Source organism: Hirundo rustica, chromosome 1 (genome assembly GCF_015227805.2).
Source record: "Hirundo rustica isolate bHirRus1 chromosome 1, bHirRus1.pri.v3, whole genome shotgun sequence".
Classification (NCBI taxonomy): Eukaryota; Metazoa; Chordata; class Aves; order Passeriformes; family Hirundinidae; genus Hirundo; species Hirundo rustica.
In genome coordinates this window covers 8,576,101-8,596,883 of record NC_053450.1, presented here as the reverse complement: position 1 = coordinate 8,596,883, position 20,783 = coordinate 8,576,101, and the positions used below count along the sequence as shown (strand labels likewise).

The window sequence follows — 20,783 nt, the reverse complement described above, 5'->3', positions numbered from 1 at the left end:
TATATAAGTGATTGGGAAGGTAAATAGCTTGGTGGAGTGTCTGCCAGTGAGCTGAGCCACTGGTTTGCAACACCTCCAGTGCATTCACAAAGGGAGGCAAATAACAAACTATGTTTTTTCCAGGCTCTGAATAAATGTATGGAATTGAAAAGGTTTGCCTTCCTTATCTTCAGTCAGTACTTCATCTTCAGTACTAGCATGAGCTGTGAAACATTCTCAGGACTGAAGATTTTGCCTTTTTCCCTCTTGGTTCTTTATCTCAGTGGTGAAGAGATAATGCCAAATCCATGGATATAGAAAACAGAAAGCTTGAAATATCCAGCCTGTCTGTTGGAATTTCACAGATTGTAGAAAACACATTGTTCCCCGTCAGTGGTCTCAGGCACTTGTATTTGAATAATTTCCTCAAAGGTCTCCATAATCTCATTTTGAACTCTTCAGGGGATAACAGGTCCATTGTTTTTAGTTGTGTCCTGTTGCAGTGATTGTCTATATTTGCTGTCAGATTTATGTGTTTATTTCCAATTTGATCTTGTTTAGATTCCCATCATAATTTTTTGTTCTGCTTTTCTTCACTAGATTAAAGAGGTCTCAAGAAATTACTACTTTTGGCCCATGAAAGCATTCATACATTGGAATTCAATCAATTAACTCCAGTGAAACCTTTGTCTCCATAAGCTACACAGCTTGACTTAGTTCTGGCACTGACCTACAACAGAATTTTTATGAACATATTTTTGAGAGTCTTAAGGATCACAAGATCATAGAAGGATAGAATCATTTAGATTGGTAAAGACCTCTAAGAGCAACAAGTGCGACCATTAACCCACCACTGCCAACTTCACCATTAACAGTACCCTAAGTTCCCTGCCTATGCCTTTTTTAAATACCCCCAGAGACGATGACTCCACCAGTTTCCTGGACAACTTGTTCCAATGCCTGACTATGCTTTAGGAGAAGATTTTTTTCCCCCACTATCTAACCTTAACCTCTCCTGGAGCAAGTTGAGGCCATTTCCTCTTGTCCTGTCTCTTGTTATCTGGGAGAGGAGGCTGACCCCCACCTGGCTACAGGCTTTTGTCTGGGAGTTTAGAGAATGATAAGGTCTGAGCCTCCTTTTCTCCAGGCTGAACACCCCCAGCTCTCTCAGCTACTCCTCATCAGACTTGTGCTCCAGACTTTTATCCAGCTCCTTTATCGTTCTCTGGACAATATCCAGGACCTCAAACTTATTCTTTTTATGAGAGACCCAGGGCTGTACAAAGGCTTTGAAGTGCAGGGTCACCCGTGCTGAGTACAGGGGGAGTGGTCACTGTCCTGGTCCTGTTGGCCTGTTGGAGTAGCAAAGATTGTTATAAAACTGTGAGCCAGGGCTGAAAGAGTCTGACATCTGAAATGGACTTACACAGAAGACAGGTGCCCAAATTTGAAGCTATGGCCTTGAGCAAAGCTGATGATGGCTGTTTAGATGTAGTGGCTTTTACATTAAAGGAGGAACTCTGCTTAGATCCCAGTCTTTACTTCAAAGACAAAGAAAGAAAGATTAAGAAAGTTTTTTTTTTTTTATTGCTTAACTGGCAATTTTTTAGCCTTTAGAACATGGAGCAAAGCCAACTTGTTCCTAATGTATTGATGCTAAGATACAATACTTTTTGACATCCACAAGACATATTCTGACATGGGTTTAAAAAAAGAGATGGATAATCATTTGGGTCTGTAAGAATGTTTTTTTTTGACTCTTAATCAAAGAATCCATAGGAGGGTATGGCTAAGTGTCTGAGAGTGGAAGTCCCCATTGCAGTGGTTACTATCAAAATTTTATTTTTTGGATGTTTGACAGGAGATGCTCCAAAGAGAGAATCCAAAGGCATGGGTTTCTGTGTCTAGCCAAGGCTGGCAAGTGTCAGTATGTGGAGATGTGAAGGCAGCATCCAGTGTGAAAATAAAACCTGTGAAACTGTGTGTTCTAGGGGCAGTGGGTGATACTGGTGTTCTCTGTGCTCACTGTGACCTTAAAGCTGAAAATAAAATACTGACTTTTATCCATAAAGCTAGAAATAACTTGGAACATTTTCATGGAGTTTCTTTTTCTTTTTTTTTTTTTTTTTTTAATATAATTTTCAGGCCCATGGAAACCCTTCTGCTCTAGACCTCTAGCTCTGAAATTCATGTGAGCAGAAAGATGGGGTGAATTGGTGCCTGAGATCACTTTGTAAACATGTTGTATAGGAAACTTTCAGTTCACAAAGGTGAGGACAGGATAGCTCTGGGAGGGAAGTATGGTGGAGATCCATAAGCTGCAGTGGGCACGTGATCTGCCTTGTCTGAGAGAGTAAGAGGAGGAAAGGTTGTTGCTTAATTTAAGCTTTAAGTATAGAGTTTTTGTTTCTGAATAAATTCTGAGTGGATAAATAAAATGGAAATTATAGGTATTTGGATTTCTATTTGTTCTGCAAGAAGCAATTTAAAACAAAAAACAAAACCAAACCAAAACAAAACAAACAAAAAACCAACAAAAAACCAAACAAGCAAAAAAACCAAACCAAAACCAAACAAACCCAAACCAAACAAAAAAACAGCAAAAAAACCACAAAACAAAAAAAACCCCAAAACTCCCCAACCCCGCCCCCCAAAAACTCAAAAAACCAAAAAACAAAACAAAACAAAACAAAACAAACACTGTAACAAAACCAGGAGTAGAAAAGGATGTTGTTGGAGATGGTTCCATGAGAATTTGTCTGCTAACATCCTTATGATGGTTTCTGAGAGGTAATGGGTCCTGCCAAGTTAATTGCCAGGAAAAGGGGAGTCCCACAGGGCAGCAGGTGACTGCACACTGCAGTGTCAGCTGTGGCATGTGGGATCTACTCCCTGTGCCCTCATTATCCTGTGAACAGGGGACTGCCAAGCTGCCAAGTGTAATGACTTGCAGATTATTACACTGTTAATGAAGAATGAGCTGAAAAGGCATTCATATTCATCTTATGGTATAGATCCTGCTAGGATCTTCTTACCAGCATCATTCAGATGGGAAAAGTGCTAAAGAACAGCCCCCATCTTGTTCAAGCCTCTGGTCTTGCCATTCTTGGGAACAAGGACACAGGGAATGAATTGGTGCCACTGCAAGGCTTGGTTTTCTCCATATAGAATATGCTGACTCCGAGACTGGGTTGTAACTTGTGACTCCTGGATGGAGATTTAGAGCATCGATCTGGGCACATCCAAAAGAGGCAATCACTCAACTGAAGCCAAATTACTTTGTGATTTATAGAAACTTACAAAACCGAGTGCCTGTCAAAATAGTCCCTGTGTGGAATGATGAATATGAGGAGGCTGTTGTATTTTTATAATTTTAAGTAACTGATGACTTAATTAAAATTATACTTAATACCCTGTAGCTGTAATAATATCCTTTGGAGTACCCCATGTCACTACTGCTGGGAGTGGGTGTTGCAATCAAAAGTAATTTCACACATATAATTTGTTTTAGAACCTTAGATTTTCAGCAAACTGGCTGAGATTGCTTCTTCTTTGTCTCAATGTGGAAACAGTGGTGCTTTTTGTTTTCAATTAATAATGCAAAGCTGAAGGAGGCACTGATTTCAGGATCCTCAAAAGGTATGTGAACTGTGAAAGAGAGAGATCTTCAATTTATCAATATTAACATATCCTATGATTGTGTGATCTGGAAATATTTCACAACCAGAAAAGCAGAACATCTTGAGGTGAGGGAGATCTAGGTCAGGAGAAGTAGCATGAGACAGCATTTTACAGGAGATTAACCAGCCCTGCATATAGCTGTTGTTTTCACATGAAAGAGCTGAATAAATCAGTCTCTGTGTGTCTCTGTAACTCTGACAGCTATCACATATGGAACAGCTTAGGGGTAAATAGAAAGAAAAGAAAAAAATTTTTAGAAAAAATTTGGCCTTTTCTACTAAAGTTTTGTAAACAATGGAAATTTTTCTTCTTCTGGAAGAGCTAATGAGAGCATTCCTTAAAAAATGCTGTAAGCCTCAAGTGCCTGGAGATATGCATATTGAGTTTTTACCCCTTTCCTCCCATCTGCCAGCTGCTCTGCTGTAATTTTTTTTTTTTTTTTTCCCCTCCTCCAGCAAAACACAGAGCTGGGGAAACCACAAACCCTGAATTGTGTCACTGCACAGAAGAAGATGGATGAGGAGGTTAATAAGTTGACTGTGCAATTATAACGCTCACCATGTACCACTGACGATGGTTAATGTGGTTATTTCCTGCTCCCCTGATTATTTTTCTGCCTGTTTGTCAAGTCAGCTGCGGAGCCAGGCTCTGCTCCCTGCCTTGCTGCTCCACAGTGGGCAGCCCCAGGAACCTTGGCTATCAGGCACTTTGCTGTGCTGGGTGTTTGTATAAACTCCTTGACTCCCACTGCACTTAGGAAAGGCAGCTGAAGTTCTGCTAATGCGAAAAGGATTAGATGAGATTTTTATTTTTTTATTGCTGTGCTTTTCTAAATGTGAAAACCACTGTGAAATAATCAGGAATGGATTAAAGCTGAAGACAATGAGTGATTTTTTTTTTTCTCTTGTGCTTAAAAGCTATTTTTTGAATTGGCTTTTTTTTTTTTTTTTTTTTTTTTTTTTTTTTTTTTTTTAGCACACAGTTTTAAATGATATCACACCTATCACATTGTACTCAGTAGGGTTAAACTCAGTGGTTTGAGTCTTAGTGTGAGCCAAGAGTAGATACCTTGACTGGTGTCGGTACCTAACTGTGAATTTCTAAATATACATGATAAAAATTGGTCAATGGCATAAATTAATTAACACAAAACCTCCTTCACTGCCCTTCAAACAAACACTCTTGCTGCAGGTATAACTTTTTGATAGAATATAGGTGTGATGGCTGCAAAATGAACTTGGAGCGTTACAAAGTAATGATTTTGGTACAGAACTGTTGTCCAGATTGTCAATATTCCATCTGCTTTAATGACTGAGTACTTCAAAGCATAAGCTGTCCTTGATGCAGTTGATTGTATGTTGCTTTTCAGAGAAGAAAGCTATGGGTTTCTGCTTGTTTATTTAGAAATCATTTAAGAGCTCCTGACATGGAGCTTGTTGGAGGAACTGAGGTATAAATTTTTGAGGGAGCAGCCTGTTACTGTTTGTTTCTGTGCAGAGCACATTTGTGGAAAGAAATAAGGTGACATCATAGAGTACAGTCAAATTTCACCAAGGCTTTCTTCTCCTAATAGGGAAAATCTATGAGAGTTCTCAGTATTTGCTAGCTGCTTCTGCTCAAGTGTTATGCTACCAAGGCAATTTGCCTTTATTAACCTAGACATCCCTGTTTCAAGGGATAATTACTAGGTGTTTGGCTTTATATGTCCTTCTTGTATGAGCAATTCTATCCTTTATGAACAAGTAACCTTGTAGATTGTTGTGAGAGAGAGCTGAATACACCAACTGTACCATGGAGTACAACAAGCAGACTGAGACCATAAATAATAGCTGTGTTCTAAAGAAAACAGATGCTACAATGAGAAATAACATTGCTAAACCTATAACGTCACTTCATATGAAAAGGAACAAACAGTGCAGTTGCTGGGGTGACAAATAGCCAGCAAGTGTTGAAAAATTGTCTCATGCAGGGATTTACCTGCTACAGTAACAAGCGGAATTCCTCACTAAAGAATTGCTCATGGCAATGAGCTGATTTAGCAAACTCTTTATCTGGTCGACAAGGACTCAGGCTTCACTAGCCAGTGATTTTTCTTGGGAGCACAGTTATGCTAATGGAGATTTTAAGAGGAATAACAGAGAAAATCATCTGTGTCTCTGATAAGAAACAGGAAATTTCGGCCTGTGCTAAGGAGCAAAGAAGTTGCCCTCATAACTCCAGTCTCCAATCCTGTTATTCAGCTAACACCTTCCACTCATGGAGAATTGTCATTACAGAGGTGGCAAGAATTAGAAAACCAGTTCAGCTGGGCTATTAGCAAGAATTAAATATTTAGAGGACCAGGAGAGCTGAACCCAACCAATACAGAAAAATAAAAAGCTACGAAGGAGAGAACAGTGTTAATGAACTGTTTAAACCAGCCAAAGCTTCCTTATTTAGTGTCTGAAACACTAAAGTAAACATGAAATTAATTTAAATGCTTCAGATGTCATCACTTGCATGTCTTCATCTCCTGCAGTATCAGCACTTGCCTAGGTAAGCTGAAGAGTTTGGCTTTCCATGTGTCACATAAAAGTGATACTTGTAGGGACTAAAAATAGTAATAAACTTGGAATGAGAGCTCAGTTACTGGTAGAAACATCACTGGGTATAACATTTCAGACTACTCATTGCTTTCTCTCTTCAGACCCACTATTCAGTGATACAATTTTCTGTGGAATTTGTCTATCCTACTTTCTATTTCAGAATATGGCACTTTAGTGATAAAAGATTGCCCTAAAAACCTATTTATTTGGGTCACTTTACAATGAAACACATTATTTTTTATCACATTGCAATTAAACACTTTCATGTTTTAGTACCTCTTTGTTAATAAACAGTAGTGTCTTCTAAAATGTGTAAGTCAGGATGTTCTAGCCAAATTGTCCTTCTTCTAAAAATTAGGCTAATCCAGCAGCAGTGCTCCTAAGAATTCCCAGTCTTTATTAAGGGCCAGGTAACAGCAGCCTGCAAAAAGCAAGTCTGTATTTACAAAGAATCTGTATGTTGCACTGTACTGTTTGAGTGCGGCTCATCTGGGGATTGCTGTGTGATTACAGGTTCTGCTCTTCCATCTGTGATTTACTTTAATGATAGTATTTACTGAAAGAAACCCAGCTCCTTTGAGAACAGCCTTGATGAGAGGTTTGTTCATGCACTTTACAGCAGGGTGTGAATCATGGCATATACAAACCTGGGCTACATATTTACTCTTTCCAAGGTGAAATTGATTAGCCAGTCCCCAAAAAGTTAACATCTTTTTGATGCAGGGCTTGTAGTACTGAGGTGTGCCCTTGTAGCACACTAGGAATATCTGTGATGGCACACAAATAATTTCGGGTGTTCTCAGTCTTGGCTTCCCCTTGATTTGGAGCAACTGAGTGGGAGCTTAGCACTGAGCTTTGTCTCCTGCTTCACTTCCACATGCACTCATTTTACAGCCTCAGAAAATGCTTGTTTTGGTGACAACTCAGACTAGTGACAGGGTTAAGAGCTAAGCTCTGGAAAACAACACCAGAGAATCTGATTAGTCTCTTGACTGGACAGTTGATTCAGCTGTAGGTTCCAGACATGTCATTCAAGGTGTAACTCTGTTGTGTGTTTGTGTGCTAGTGAAGACACCACAGTGTGTTTGAGCCCTCCAAACAGGACTGATGGATGGGACATGGTGCCCACAGGAGAGCACTGATCTCCTACTGTGGGCGCAAGAGGTCAGGTGTGCACCAACATTCAATATATCTACAGTGCAGTCACACACCTGTGAGGAGAACACCTCAGTCTACTTTAAGAGTGAACTCAATGGAATCACTGAGTTTAGGATAAGATTCATCTCTTCTGTCTTCTAGACCCTCATACCTGGGCAGATAACACACCTTAAAACCCATTGGCTGTATTTTCCCTGCGGTTGTGGGGGCGAGGAAACTACTTTAGATGGTATAAATCTACTTGAAGACAATTAAAGGTGACAAGAATCTACTCAGTCTCCTTTTGTTTTGCTTTCATCTGAAAAATGTGGACAATATTTCCTCCTTTCACCATCATTAACTCCCTACACAATTCGTGCTATAAATCCCTCCAGTCAGGGGTTTATTCTTGCCCCTTTCTGCAGGCAGATGACACAGCAGAGTGGTGGCCTACATCTACTGTGTCTGGACATTCAGAGGTTAACCACAGCTGGTTGGGGAGAGATGCTGGCACCATTTGTTAAAATAGAGGAATTCAAATCTCATTGAAATATTGCACCAGTAAAAAAAAAAAAAAAAAAAAAAAAAAAAAAAAAATCACACTCCTTCTAAAAAAAATTAAACCCTTTTTATTTGTATATTTATTTTTATATATAAAAGAAATACAAAAAACAAACCCACAAACAATGCTGATTATGGCAATTCAGTTTTGTCAGCCCCCTCTGCTTGGGCTGCTGCCTCAGATCCACCGGGAGTGAGCAAAGTCCTCCGGTTGTAATGTCCTTTTATGATTCCAGAGTTATTGTTCTCATTAAGAATCTGTTTCTGCTTTTGCCTGTTAAGAGACTGTACAAGTCCTAATACAACAGCTGCTAATGAATACTGTCCAGTCAGTTTTCTTGGTTGTAAGATTAGAGGATTTGGTTGAACTCTTCCTAGAAGAAAATATGTTTTGATTTTTCCTTCCTGTTCACTGATACCTTTGACATAAATTTCTCCCCGGTAGTCGAAGGCAAATCCCCGGTCCTTCAGGATCAGATACGTTTCTTCAGGCACTTGTATTCTGTCACTAACACCTGTGCTGTCCATTCGACTTGCTAAATTCACTGTTTTGCCCCAGATATCATACTGGGGTTTCTTAGCACCGATAACTCCTGCTACGACAGAGCCATGGCTAATCCCTAATTAAAAAGAAAATGAAGAAGAAATGAAAAATGGAAGATAAACTGTATACAATAATGACCCAAACCCATAGCACGTAGGAACCATATGGAGCCTCGTTCAGATACATTTATCTATAGGCTTAATAAAGAGGTCTATATACAAAGAAATTAAGCAAACAACAACAACAACAACAACAACAACAACAACAAAACACACACACAACCTGGAAAATCTAGGAGACTTGAAAAGTAATATCAACAGGGTCATTTTATGGGACATCCATGTCAGTGGAATCACAATACTTATATGTCATCTGTATTCCAGACATTATTGCCAAAGCTCCTGAAAACCCATTCTCAGATAGTGAGAAAGATATCTAGAACTACGCTTGTTGAGGGCAACCTTGTAGGTGCTATACAGTCAAGAAATTGCATTCTTATATTCCGTCAAAATAATAAAACAGTCTGTGAAGTTATTGAAAGACTGCATTTTGTAAGATTGTTGTATAAAAAGACAAGCAATAGCTATATTTTTTTTTTCTATAACATTGATTTAAGAATATATTTACTAGAGTGTAAGATATCTTTTGGAAAATGATTTTAGTTTTTTAGTTTCTTTTTCCTTTTTTAAATGGTGGTAAAAATATTATCAAATATTCTTGCATTCATCATGGTCTATGAAATATTTGCATGTGATCCATACTTACTAACTGTGGATGCCTGTTCCTTGAGAAATCTTGGGAACTATGTGTTTTGCCTTCAAACTGTTAGGAAGTGCAGATCAGATAGTGATGCTGTGACCCTCCATGCTGTGACTGATGAATATACTTCAGTCTTTCTATGACAGGGCTATCTATAAAAGACATTTCCCTTCCAGGTGTTCTTTTTTTGTTTTGCTCAATGATTGAATCAGCATGAGAAGTCATCAAATTTACTCCTCCTATGTGTCATATATTCAGGCCAATTTTTGTGTGCCATCCCATTAGCCATGTGGGATATTCTATCCAGAGCAATAGCTTACACATTGCAGCAATTCAGAGCTCCTGCCACTGGTGAGGTCAGAGATGGAATTCAATTTTAGTGCAAAACAGAAGTACTACTCCCAGGGTTTAGGAGAAACTATTTTTGTCCCTTTACTGAAGAAGAATGTTATACAGAAAGATTAATTAGACACTGCGTGAGTATCAGTCTTGGGGTTGGATCCAGGTTGTCCTATTCACTTTCTGTGTTATATCTGTGGGTTCTTAAAACAAGACTTACTGAAAACAGTAAATTAATTATGTTCCCCATTCACAATTCACTGAAACGTTGAACTCCTGCAATCCCAAAATCAGGGCCTATGTTCTGCAAATGGAATATTTCATATTTCTGATTTTGCCACAGCTGAAGTCAATTTGAAAAGAGAGCATACAGTATTTGGACTCTCCTAAACTTTGCATGTCCTTGCAATGCTCCTGGAGTGCACTCCATGGAGTCACATCCCTGCAGACAAAACTCCATTTTAACTCTTGTGTTTGAACCGTGCTTACCAATACGGAGTTCAAAGTTGTTGAACGAATGCTTGTTGATCTCCTGTATGCTTTCATTCAAAGCTATAGCGAAGTCGGCCAGGGCACACAAATGTCCCCATTTGTCTTCACATTGCTGAGGAAAAGTTATACACCAATATGTTAATAAAGTTTTGCATTTGCCCAGCTCCCACCCATCCCTACAAGTACCACATGTTTGCACTTGGAATCTAGCCTCAACATTCTAGATAAAAGAGAGGTACACTGCTATTAATGGAAATGCTTCCCATTAGGTTACACTTGTATAACTGGATAGAGAGCAGCTTAAAGGGCCAGAGAAAGAAACTTTCTGTCAGTAACAGTCTGACAGGCAATCATGAGAATTAACAAAGCATGTGAAACCTGTCTAAGGCTGAGAAAGTATAGAGAAGATTGAAATTGCTCAGACTGAAGGGTCAAAATCTAGTGAGAACAAGGGATGAGCCACATAAGCAAGAAGGAGAGTGAAATAAGTAAAGGATGAATAATTCTCCTTTGCTGAAACTGTCACCCGGGAAAAGCATCAATTCAAGTGCTCTCAGAGATGTAATGATGACATAAACAATGGGGCAAGCCAGGTTATCTGGGACTGGTTAAGGCAGAGAAAAAAGTCCTTTCTGTAGCTCATTAATTCCCTTTGCTTAGGGCAACAGTCACTCCCTGCTCCTTCCATTTCCATTCCTACAAATCAGTAGATATATGGATGGGGACCAGCAGTAGGTTTTAGTCTTCCCAGAACATGAACAGAACAGATGATGTGGCAGGGAATTGCAAGGCAGGCAGCAGAGTAAGGAGCAGCTGTGGGTTTGGCCCAATAATTGTATGACATCATCTCATCTGTTCTGAAACAAGGTAATTCTTTCTTCAAATTTCCAGTTCATTGTACAAAGGACTGTAAATTTCTCTGTGAGTCATGCAGTTCAGCCCTTTGAGTTTTCATCATCCTATGTGTTTAATACCGAACGTGAACATCTCCTTGGCATCACCCTGTTCTGTTCACACCATGCTTGGTCCTTATCCTTATCTCGCTCTGTTCACAGCATGCCAACCTCCCTCAGCAGCCTGCACCTCTTAGCTGCTGACAAGGTGACAGACATGTATGTATGGTAAGCATATTTAAAACATCCATTAAAATTCCATTAAGCCATTATAGTTCAAGAAAAGAGATGAGTTAATCAGTCTTGGAAAGGCACTGAAGATTTTCTCCCTCTGAATTTTTACCCCCATCAAGAGTCAAAGGAAGTGCTTAGGAGATGTGTAGCTATAACCAACTATCTCCCTGGTGTTCTATCCTTCTTTGCTCATGTCTACACAGAAGCACTTTGACAATCAAAAATCCCATGCATATCTAGTTTTATGGATTTCTAGCTGTCAGCATCACTTGTTACTCTGTAGGTGGGAGATGCTCAGCTAGTTACACTCCATGTGTTTTATAATGTATTCTAACAAACAGTGGAAATTTTCTGGTTTATAAAGCTCATGATAATCTGGCTTCTTCTTTTCAGAGGTTGTGATCAATGTGGGCAAATGTGATTCCCAGCCTGTGCCCCATCAGAGGCAGCACACCCCTTTTGTGCTGCTCTTCTTGGGGACAGGCTTTAGTTGCCAAAAACACAGATTTCAGCAACAAATTACGTCTTGTTGGATGTATTTTAGAGCCTCATCTAACTTGTTTCCAGGCAAATTCTTAGGTGGAATGATGAATGGATTTCTCTCATCTGACTTATACAAGGTTTATGTTTATGACTATGACTGCGTGTATGTCCTCTGTGACTATTTATCCCCTCAGCTTGGCTTGCTTGTTCATCAGTTGAACCATGGTTTGCTTTCTTTTTGATGCATAGTTATCATGCTGTCTGTAGATACGCTGTATCGAAAGAGTATAAATAGAGCATTACACTTGCCTATGTATGCTGTCAGTTAATAGCCCCTCTCTCTTCATCGATTATTGGAGGTTGTCAGTCATGTTCCTGTCTGAGTTACAGAGGTGGCTTTAGAGTATGTCTGAAGATATAGATAGACCTGATCTAGATTCACACCAGTGTGACTGAAAGGAAAACTTTTTTCTCCTCTAAACCTAAATTTGAAGAAAGAATCCATATGGTTCTTGTTCCAAGCACAAGGTGGCTTTTCAATTCATCAAGAAGTGCAACTGCTGTCTGCCAAACGACCCAAATGTCTATTTTATTTTAGCAAAACAATTTTTATGAACAACATAAAGATAATATTTATATTTTCAGATATGAATGGTCAGGAAAATCACAAACTTTGCTTCTTAAAGAAAAGTATCCTCTTACCTGTTTTTCAGGTGATAATCCCGACACGGCCATGTATGTGCTGCCAATTGTTTTAATTTTTTCAATATCTTGAAATCTCTCTTCACCTAGTAACTAATATATATGTAAAAAGAAAAATACTGTCACTTCTGTAATTCCTAACACAAAATGCTTCTAAAGATGCGAGAATGTATCTTTACACCTGTGGATCTTCCCATCAGTCATGTCACATGATTTATTCTGGGTTTTGGGGAACACTGATCTGGAACTCTGGAACATCATCTACTCATTGAATGCATGCAAGCTAAATTGTGCTGCTAGGAAAATTCCACAGTGGTTAATATAACACATGCATCCTTCATCTTAAGAGAAATGCATCCAAGTCCTGCACTTCCTGAGGTATGATCATTGAATATTAGTGAAGACAAACTCTCTGTGTATGTATGTGTGAATAGAAGACTTTTTCACTTAAAAGTGTTCCTAAAACTCTACTGGAGGAACTCAGTTTGTGCTGCTACAGCAACAATTAAGGTGATGAGACCAGTATTCAAAACCAGGGTGGCTGGGGCTCTGGAGCTCTGGTCTGGTGGAAGCTGTCCCTGACCATGGCAGGGGGGGTGGAAGAAGATGATCTTCCAGCCCAAACTATTCTATAATTCTACGATCTTACACGGTAAATGGATGGAGGTAGATGCCTCCAAAGAAATCCTGTAAGAGACCAAGTCCTTTTACATCCCCTACTTCCCTCTACTTAGTGTCAGACTGGACACCAGCATGTCCACTGCATCATTCAGTCTGTACATTTGTTATGCATTTTCTCCTTCTAACAAAAGTTCCAAGAACCAATGGGAAATGGTAAATCCCTGTATCTATTTGTGATTTGCTATAGCTACGGGTGTGAAGTAGGTATAAAGAACTTGTCAGTTTGAGAATCTGGAAGAGAAAGAATAAATTTAGTTGAGTGGCTAAAGAACTAAATGAAGTGGGAGTGAAACTTTGGTCCCTATTCCAAGTCCATATTTATGGTTTAACTTAAGACTTTCCATGAAAGAGAAACAGAGCCTTAAATTCCTTGAAAGACCTTAACAGAGTTCAAGATGTGGATTTTATTAGTGACAACAGAGTGTGGGATATGGGCATTAACCACCTCATTATAAGAAAATGTTGCTGGTGCTAGTGCCAAATACCCTGTGAAACTTTGTGATAAGATGTATACTATCTAATAAATTTAGGGATCAATATGGATATGATCTCATGGGAGAAAAAAAGAGCTTCACCAAGAAAAGGAATTTTAAACTTTCAATTCTACAGGCTCAATTTAGTTGGGTTTTAAATGGAAAGAAGTCTCTTTGTGGTCAGACAAAAATGTAATGAAATATTTTCCCCTTTCTTTTTCTACACTGTTTCGCTTTTTTTTTTTTTTTTTTTTCCATCTTGTGGGTTGGAATTTCCTGTCCACTAGAGGGATTATTTCATTCAAAGGGAGAAACATAACAAAGCCCTAACAAAAAATATCCCCTGCCACTGAAGTAACTGAAGTTACTTTAGTGCACGTCAGGCGGAGCTCCGGAGCCTTGGAAGCTGTGTTGTTGGTGTGCAGATATCACACCATCTGTCTCTAATGGGAGGCTGTACATAGGGAATACAAAGCCATATGGTTAATGGCTCCTGTCCAAGCCAGGAAAGTCCAAAGACTTGACCTGCTTCTCATTTTTCTTCAAACTGCCAGAACAGCCCATTGTGTACCTTTCTGTCTTACAAGGGCAGCTCTTCCAACTGATTTCTTGTAGCTCTGTCTCTGTGAGCAGTCTGAGAGCACCATGTGTGTGGACAAGGGTAGAAAATGGTCTTGCTTGAAAACAGTCCATATTTTCATTTCCAGATGGTTGCTGGAAGCAGCAGCAAACAGCACACTAATTTAAAATTTATAATAAATATCTAAAATTACTCTTTTTAGGAAAGTAAAAAATCATTGACTGTGGTGCAGTTTAGAAAAAAATGATCCCAAGTTATGTTCTTTTTCCTCATTCATTATTGTTTCCAAATCTCCTGTTTGTTTCTTCCCCCCCCCCCCCCCCCCCCCCCCCCGCCTTTATATGGCTTGTTCAATAGCTTCTTTCCTTATTCAAATAATGGTCTATTTACTAATTAGTTTCTTCATTGTATGACAGGATGATGGATTTTGATATTGGGGAAAGATATTCCAACTCAGTCCTAAATCAGCTGCCATTTCTTAAAAACATTTAAAATAAGCTGCTAATTCAACATGATAGTCCAGGGACACATTTTCAAACACTAGAATATGGTTTGTATCTAAAAAGAAACCAAAGGTTTGATGCTACAATTCATGTACAGCCAAGGATTTGTGGAGGTCAGGCCCTGGGTTTGCATGTACAAAACTGTACAAAAAGGAATATTGCAGAACATGGCACACAGCTGCAAAGTAATCAAAGAATCTGAAAGCAGGATCCAGTGTTCTGTTGGAACCTCTACTTGTGGCAATATGATGTATTGATATCCGTTGTGATATACACTACATAAATCACTGCAAGATAAGTAAAATGCAAGAAAATAAAAGAATCTGTGAACAAGAAAGCTCTTCTGAAAACACAGATCTCAACTGTAGCATTAACATACATAAATGACAGATAAAAAAATCCTAGAAAGAATATTACATTAAAAAATTTCCTCAAGACTCATAATATCTGTAGAAATGTTATAATGTTAATTTTTTGGTCTAATATCTCTAAGAAAGGGAGTTTACCCCTGTATGTGTCTTAGAAGTACATATAAAAGGCAGGTAATTATAAAAGTAGGTTTCAATGTTCATGTTTGTTTCTTTTTGCTAGTCCAGTAACTACCTCCTCCTGTTCTGCCTCAGCTGACAGGAAGACTGGATAATTTGGAAGTCAAAAGATTTGTGAACCATGAACAAAGGGAAAAACAAAACCTGAGTGAAAGCTGTATTTTGTCAATAGTCATCCAGCTATTCTGAAAACTGACTTTTGGATCACATTCTCCATCTCCCTAAGAAAGACCCAGCCACAATCTGACATTTCTCTCTGGGCACCTACCCCATGCAGTTGCAGTGACAACTTCTGTTACAACATTCAATATTTATTTAATATTTTTTTGTAACTGGCTTTGTCTCTCTAATATAGATCTATTACGTGGAAAGCAAAGTAATAGATCCAGACTGTAACCTTGCTGTGTTTCATTAATAAGAAAAACCCTCTGAAAAGAATAAATATTTTTTCTTTCTTGTGTACCTATAACATTTTCCAAACCGGGTCAATTTGTATTTTTACACAGCATCATTTTGGCCCTGTAGACAGATAATCTCTAATATTATTATCTCTGTAGGGAGAAGAGACAATTCACAGCGTAGAACCAGATCTGAGCTTAGGAACTCAATTCAGTTGTCTAAACATGTATGTCCAGTGTGATCTAGAGTGCTCTTGCCTTCAAAACTTCCAGTGGCTTGCTCCAGAACATGATTTTTCTGACAATGCAGTATGGGAGCTGACTATCCTGTGTGAGTGTCCCAAATCACCTAGAATGTATCAAATGGCATCAGGTGCCTATGTCTTACACTCCTGTGCTAAGATTTCTACATTAGGGTATCCCTACAGAGGTGTTCACTTGATGTTGAGAAGCAGAGTTTCCCCATGGATAACAGAGCTGTTCTGCTCTCAAGGTGCACATCTGCATTCTGCTCCAGGGCTGTATCGGAACAGCAGGCAATCTTGGCAAGGAACACAGGGGAAAAAAGAAGGAACAGTGACATTGTACAGTGTCAGTCAGCAGTTACATGGAAACATTGCTAGCACAGAAATATTGCACCTGGAAAGATTTCTGGTTCCTTTTCTATGGATAAGGTTACTCCTTTCAGTTGTTCTGTCTGGCATATCACCTTTCAGATTGTTCAGACAGAGTAAACTAATGACACAACCATGCTGCAAGTAGATTAGCAGTCAGCAGGGGATCCCATAATTTCATTTGTTACCTGCACCAAGAACATATCTGTTCTTCAACTAAACATGTCTGGGACATAATACAGTCTCTAATTAGGTCCTTTATTAATTACAGAGAAGGTGTTAGGGGCCTGAAAGTAATATTGTGTTAGGGTTTTGATTAAAACCTTGTCTTCAGTAATGGCCTCATCAGCAAAGGAATTTTGTTGTGAAGATTACATGAATGTGCATGACAAAATATCTTAATGCAAAGACTATTGCTATGAATTAATTTAAGTTTGAGTGGTAATCATTTTAATCAGGTCTGGAAATAAAAACAAAACTATTAATCAAGAAGCATGCTGACAGCTGTGCTAGATCCTGGAGGTAAGAAGTAGGCATTTATACCTATGGGGAATGCAGTGCAGGAGCTTAGCAGGTTACAGAGTTCTTCTCGTGCTGGAGAATTTTTTTTCTCTGTTAAAATGCACAGGGAGGAGTTTCCTGTGATTCTTCTATTTCCCACTCATAGTTTTAGTATCTCACCAATTATAAAGATAAACTCTCAATTTCAGTCTCAGTAATCTTAATCTTAGTACAATCTTTATGAGCAAACACTCATTCCCCATGCAGGTGCCCAGGATGGAGGTCAGACCAGTGATAGCATATTTTCTCCTTCCCTTTTCTATCTGGATCATTGCAGTCTGGTGCATAGGTCAATCATAGGGCATGATAAGTAGAGGTGGTTCCAATTCTATTTTTGCCACTCTGGGAGCTCAGGAGTGCTACATGCTCCTGAAAACTACCTGCAGTATAGAGGTTAAAGTTCTCTCTGCTAGATAATTTTGGCAGTACTTTTTCATCCTTCCTGGCTTTGATTTTTTTTTTAAAGATCTTCATTGGCCAATGCTTTGTCTCCTTTCTTAATTCCTCTTGGGCTCATTACAGAACATGGTACCACCCATCTAAGCTTCCTTACAAACTACTTTGCAAATTTCTCCTGACTTCCTCTTCACTTACCAGGTTTTCCTTGCTTCCACTTAGAAATAGATACACTGGGGATCTGACTTCTCCTTTTTATTTTGTCTCCTTCTTAGCTTCTTTTCTGAAATCAACTGGACAGAATACCTAAATAAATTAATTTTCCTTTTTGTGACCTTTCCATTAAAAAAAAAAAAAAAAAAAAAAAAAAAAAAAAAAAAAAAATCCCTCCACTTCTGAATTCCTTGGTGAAACAGGCAGCTGAACTTCATTTATCTCTCTAAAAAAATCCTAGCCAGATAAGTCTCCTCAGTTAATGTCACCACCAGCTTTCATTCTCTACCTAGCATTTGCTTCTGAGCTGTGTGCTTCACATTTAACTGGACATTGTTTTACCCTTTAACATTCATTGAGTCATTCATTGCTTTAAAGCAACACCATTACCTGTTTGTATTTTGACCACTATTTTCCAGAACAGTTGCAGATATATTCATACTTCTTTCTTCTACAGAACTGAAGTATTTTCTACTTTCAGGTACTCTGGTGCAGATTTGTGCTTTTATGGATGTTTATACTTGAGTATTGCTTTCATTCTCTATCTCATTAGATCATGCAGACCAATGTTTGGCAGGATGAAGGGCAAAAAAGTAAACCAGACAATTGTAATATGAGGAAAAAAAATAAAAATCAGAGAACTATTGGAAGCAAAGTAATTACAAAATTTGATCATTTAGGATGTCATATTTGCCGTTTGGAAACTCATATTTTAAACACTATCAGGTTTCCTCTAGTAGCTGGTATTACCTCATCAAAGTCTGCAATGATTTCATTCAGTAAGCGCAGACATTCTACTCCTTGGTTATTCATCTCAGTCTGGGAATAGAAGTCAGCAAATCCAGGAATAGAAGCAAACATCACACCAACAGCATCATAGGACTGAGAGTATAATTCCTAAAAAAACAATGAGAAAAAATGAAGTGGTAACATCAGAGAGAAAAGGTAATTGGCAGCAATTAAAATATTTTTCTTAATTTTTGTATGCATAATACCTTAACATCTGATGTTGGAATTAGTATATTAACTCCTCCAGGCTCAACAGGGGGAGGTTGACAGCTCTTAATGCTTTTATTGCGGATTATATGCAGGGTTTTCCCTTTCTTTTAATGCCTATTCATTCTGTTTCTCAGGTCAAGGAGTCACATCAGCAAAAGTGAAATAGAAATTTTGCTTTTGGTTTATGTGGGAAATGACTTGAGGACATGAAGGATTTATTGCCAAGTCCAAATACCAGTTATCATATTTTCTGGTGGATAATTTGTATTTCACACTACTGCAGTTCTTCACAAGTTTGTTTTCACAAGATTTCAGAAAACCCTTACTCTCTGGTAAACTCTGGTCTTCCTAAGGTGGCTGTGGAGTTCTTGCCTGGGTCTGGGAGATGTTCCTGTTCTTAGGGTTTGAAAGGAGCGAGAAATGAGAAGTGGGAGTGATAATAGAGTTACTGGAGAAGACAGAAAGCAGCTTATAAAGGATCAGTCACCGAAGGCTATTAGGATAAAGTATGCCCCTGAATAAGCTCCCACTTACATTATTTGTATAATTCACTCTGGTACTGAATGACAGATTTATTTATGGAGGGGCTTGTGCCATTATATATGTGAAAATGTTGACAGTTCTTTTCTGAACTAAAGCTAATTTTTAGGAAAAAAAAATTAATTTCAACTTTCAAGATTCCAAGGAGTGCTACCACAACTCCTGGTATGATTCCCCCCCGCCCCCCCCGGCTTCAGTTTTACCTAATAGTGGACACTTCCATACCTGTTTATGAACATTCCTTATGTCATTATGACCTGTACTTCTCCAAGTTCTTGTTAATGGCTTTAAGAATTTTTAATGTTTTCATTTAATGATAAAAAGATTTATTGCTGGTTGCCACACACTTGACAAACAATTTAGGCCCTTCTTTGGGGCCTAGAAAAGCATCCTGAACCTCTCCTCTACTCTTTGATATGCTACTAATGCTTCTACTCATCCAGGCTCTTCTACAATATGTCTTAGTGTAAGAGTGGAAATTCTTCTGTTTTCCAAAGCCACTGCAGAGCTTTGATTGAAAAATCATGATTGATTTCCTTCCTCCCCTTACCCTTTCTTTCACTGAAGAGCACCTTCAGGGTTGTGGAAGCCATACTCTTAAGAACACTCTTATTCCCTTTTTTGGGTATAGAAAAAGGTAATAAGCATTAATTTTTGGATGCTTATGAAAGATTTGATGATGTGTGTTAAGAGAAGTGCGAATACACTCAGCCACACTCTTGCCTTGGATCATGAAGATAGAAAACAACTGCCTGAACCTTCAGTTGCTCCATTTTTCTGTTTTTGGTAAGAAGCATAAGAACAGAAATAATACATCCATAAGAAAACGTCACAGTACACATTTGGGAATTTGTTTTTTTGGGGGGCAGAGAAATTAACTTAATGGCCAGACATGAACTGCAGGATTGATTTGCACTGAAATCTGGTAGACCTTGCTGACTGCCAGCTCATGCATAAATCATCCCCAGACTCTGTTCCAGAGTAACAGTATAGTTACTCTGGAAATTGCCTTACAAAAAGCAGGGGTGGTGGAATTTAATTCAGTGGTAAATTATTGAAGCATTAGCAGTGATCCATGGGGCATCTGCTTGCTTTGGAAGATTATTATGGATGTGACCATACATGAAAGAAAGTGTAAGATGGGAAACTTATTCCCTGAAAATCCATAATGCAGATATGCCAGAACACACTCTTGGCTGGTATCGAGGTCTGCTGCATTTGCTATGAAACATTTTAACCTGGTTGCTTTCACACTCACATTTTCTCATGTGCATAGCAGGGTTTCTATGGCACTTTCATACCCACACAGTGTAAAATTTCTCAAGAGTGATTTCTAAAGTGCCTTTTCTTGTAGCTCTCACTGTTTCATCCTTCCCTAGGTGATACTTGAAATCAGAACAAAATTCCTCATTGTGCAGTCTAATTTCTCTGGCTACATCCATTTCCAAAAATACAACAGAAAACTGTAGCCTTAATTCCTTTTTGCTGCACAATCAGTAGATATGTCAGTGTTGGCAGGGTGAATCCTGCAACATTCCTTCCCATTATAAAAGATAATTCCAATATTACATGAAAAAAAAATCCAATTTCATCATTCAGTACCTTTATATATATATGATATTATAATATGCATTTACTTTGTTTCAAATAAGGAGTAAGTGACTTAATGATGTTTTCAGAAACAAATTCTGGACTTTCCTTTATCCATCTTCAAACTTCATTTTAGGAATATTCAGAGACTCCGTTATCATGCTTTTTTTTTTTTTTTTTTTTTGTCGTACTGCAAATGTTTTTTAGGAACATAGCCACAAACTGTCTCTGAAAAGGGTGTTTTGTTATCTGCCACAAACAGGCAATTCAGGGGCAATATGAAATGACAAAAATGTTC

General features: G+C 38.5%; 1 protein-coding gene across 2 annotated transcripts in view; it reads right to left on the bottom strand.

Annotated features, from left to right (window-relative positions):
* Positions 1-7,988: 7,988 nt before the first annotated feature.
* The window catches only part of ADCY8 (adenylate cyclase 8), a 123,766-nt gene continuing 110,971 nt past the window's right edge, over positions 7,989-20,783 (bottom strand). For both annotated transcript variants that reach the window (XM_040061569.2, XM_040061577.2), the window contains 4 exons: positions 18,107-18,253; positions 12,390-12,482; positions 10,075-10,189; positions 7,989-8,563 (listed from right to left, as the gene is read on the bottom strand). In XM_040061569.2, coding sequence (XP_039917503.1) covers positions 8,076-8,563; positions 10,075-10,189; positions 12,390-12,482; positions 18,107-18,253 — 843 coding nt within the window. In that variant the 3' untranslated portion in view covers positions 7,989-8,075. The remainder of the gene's footprint in view (positions 8,564-10,074; positions 10,190-12,389; positions 12,483-18,106; positions 18,254-20,783) is intronic.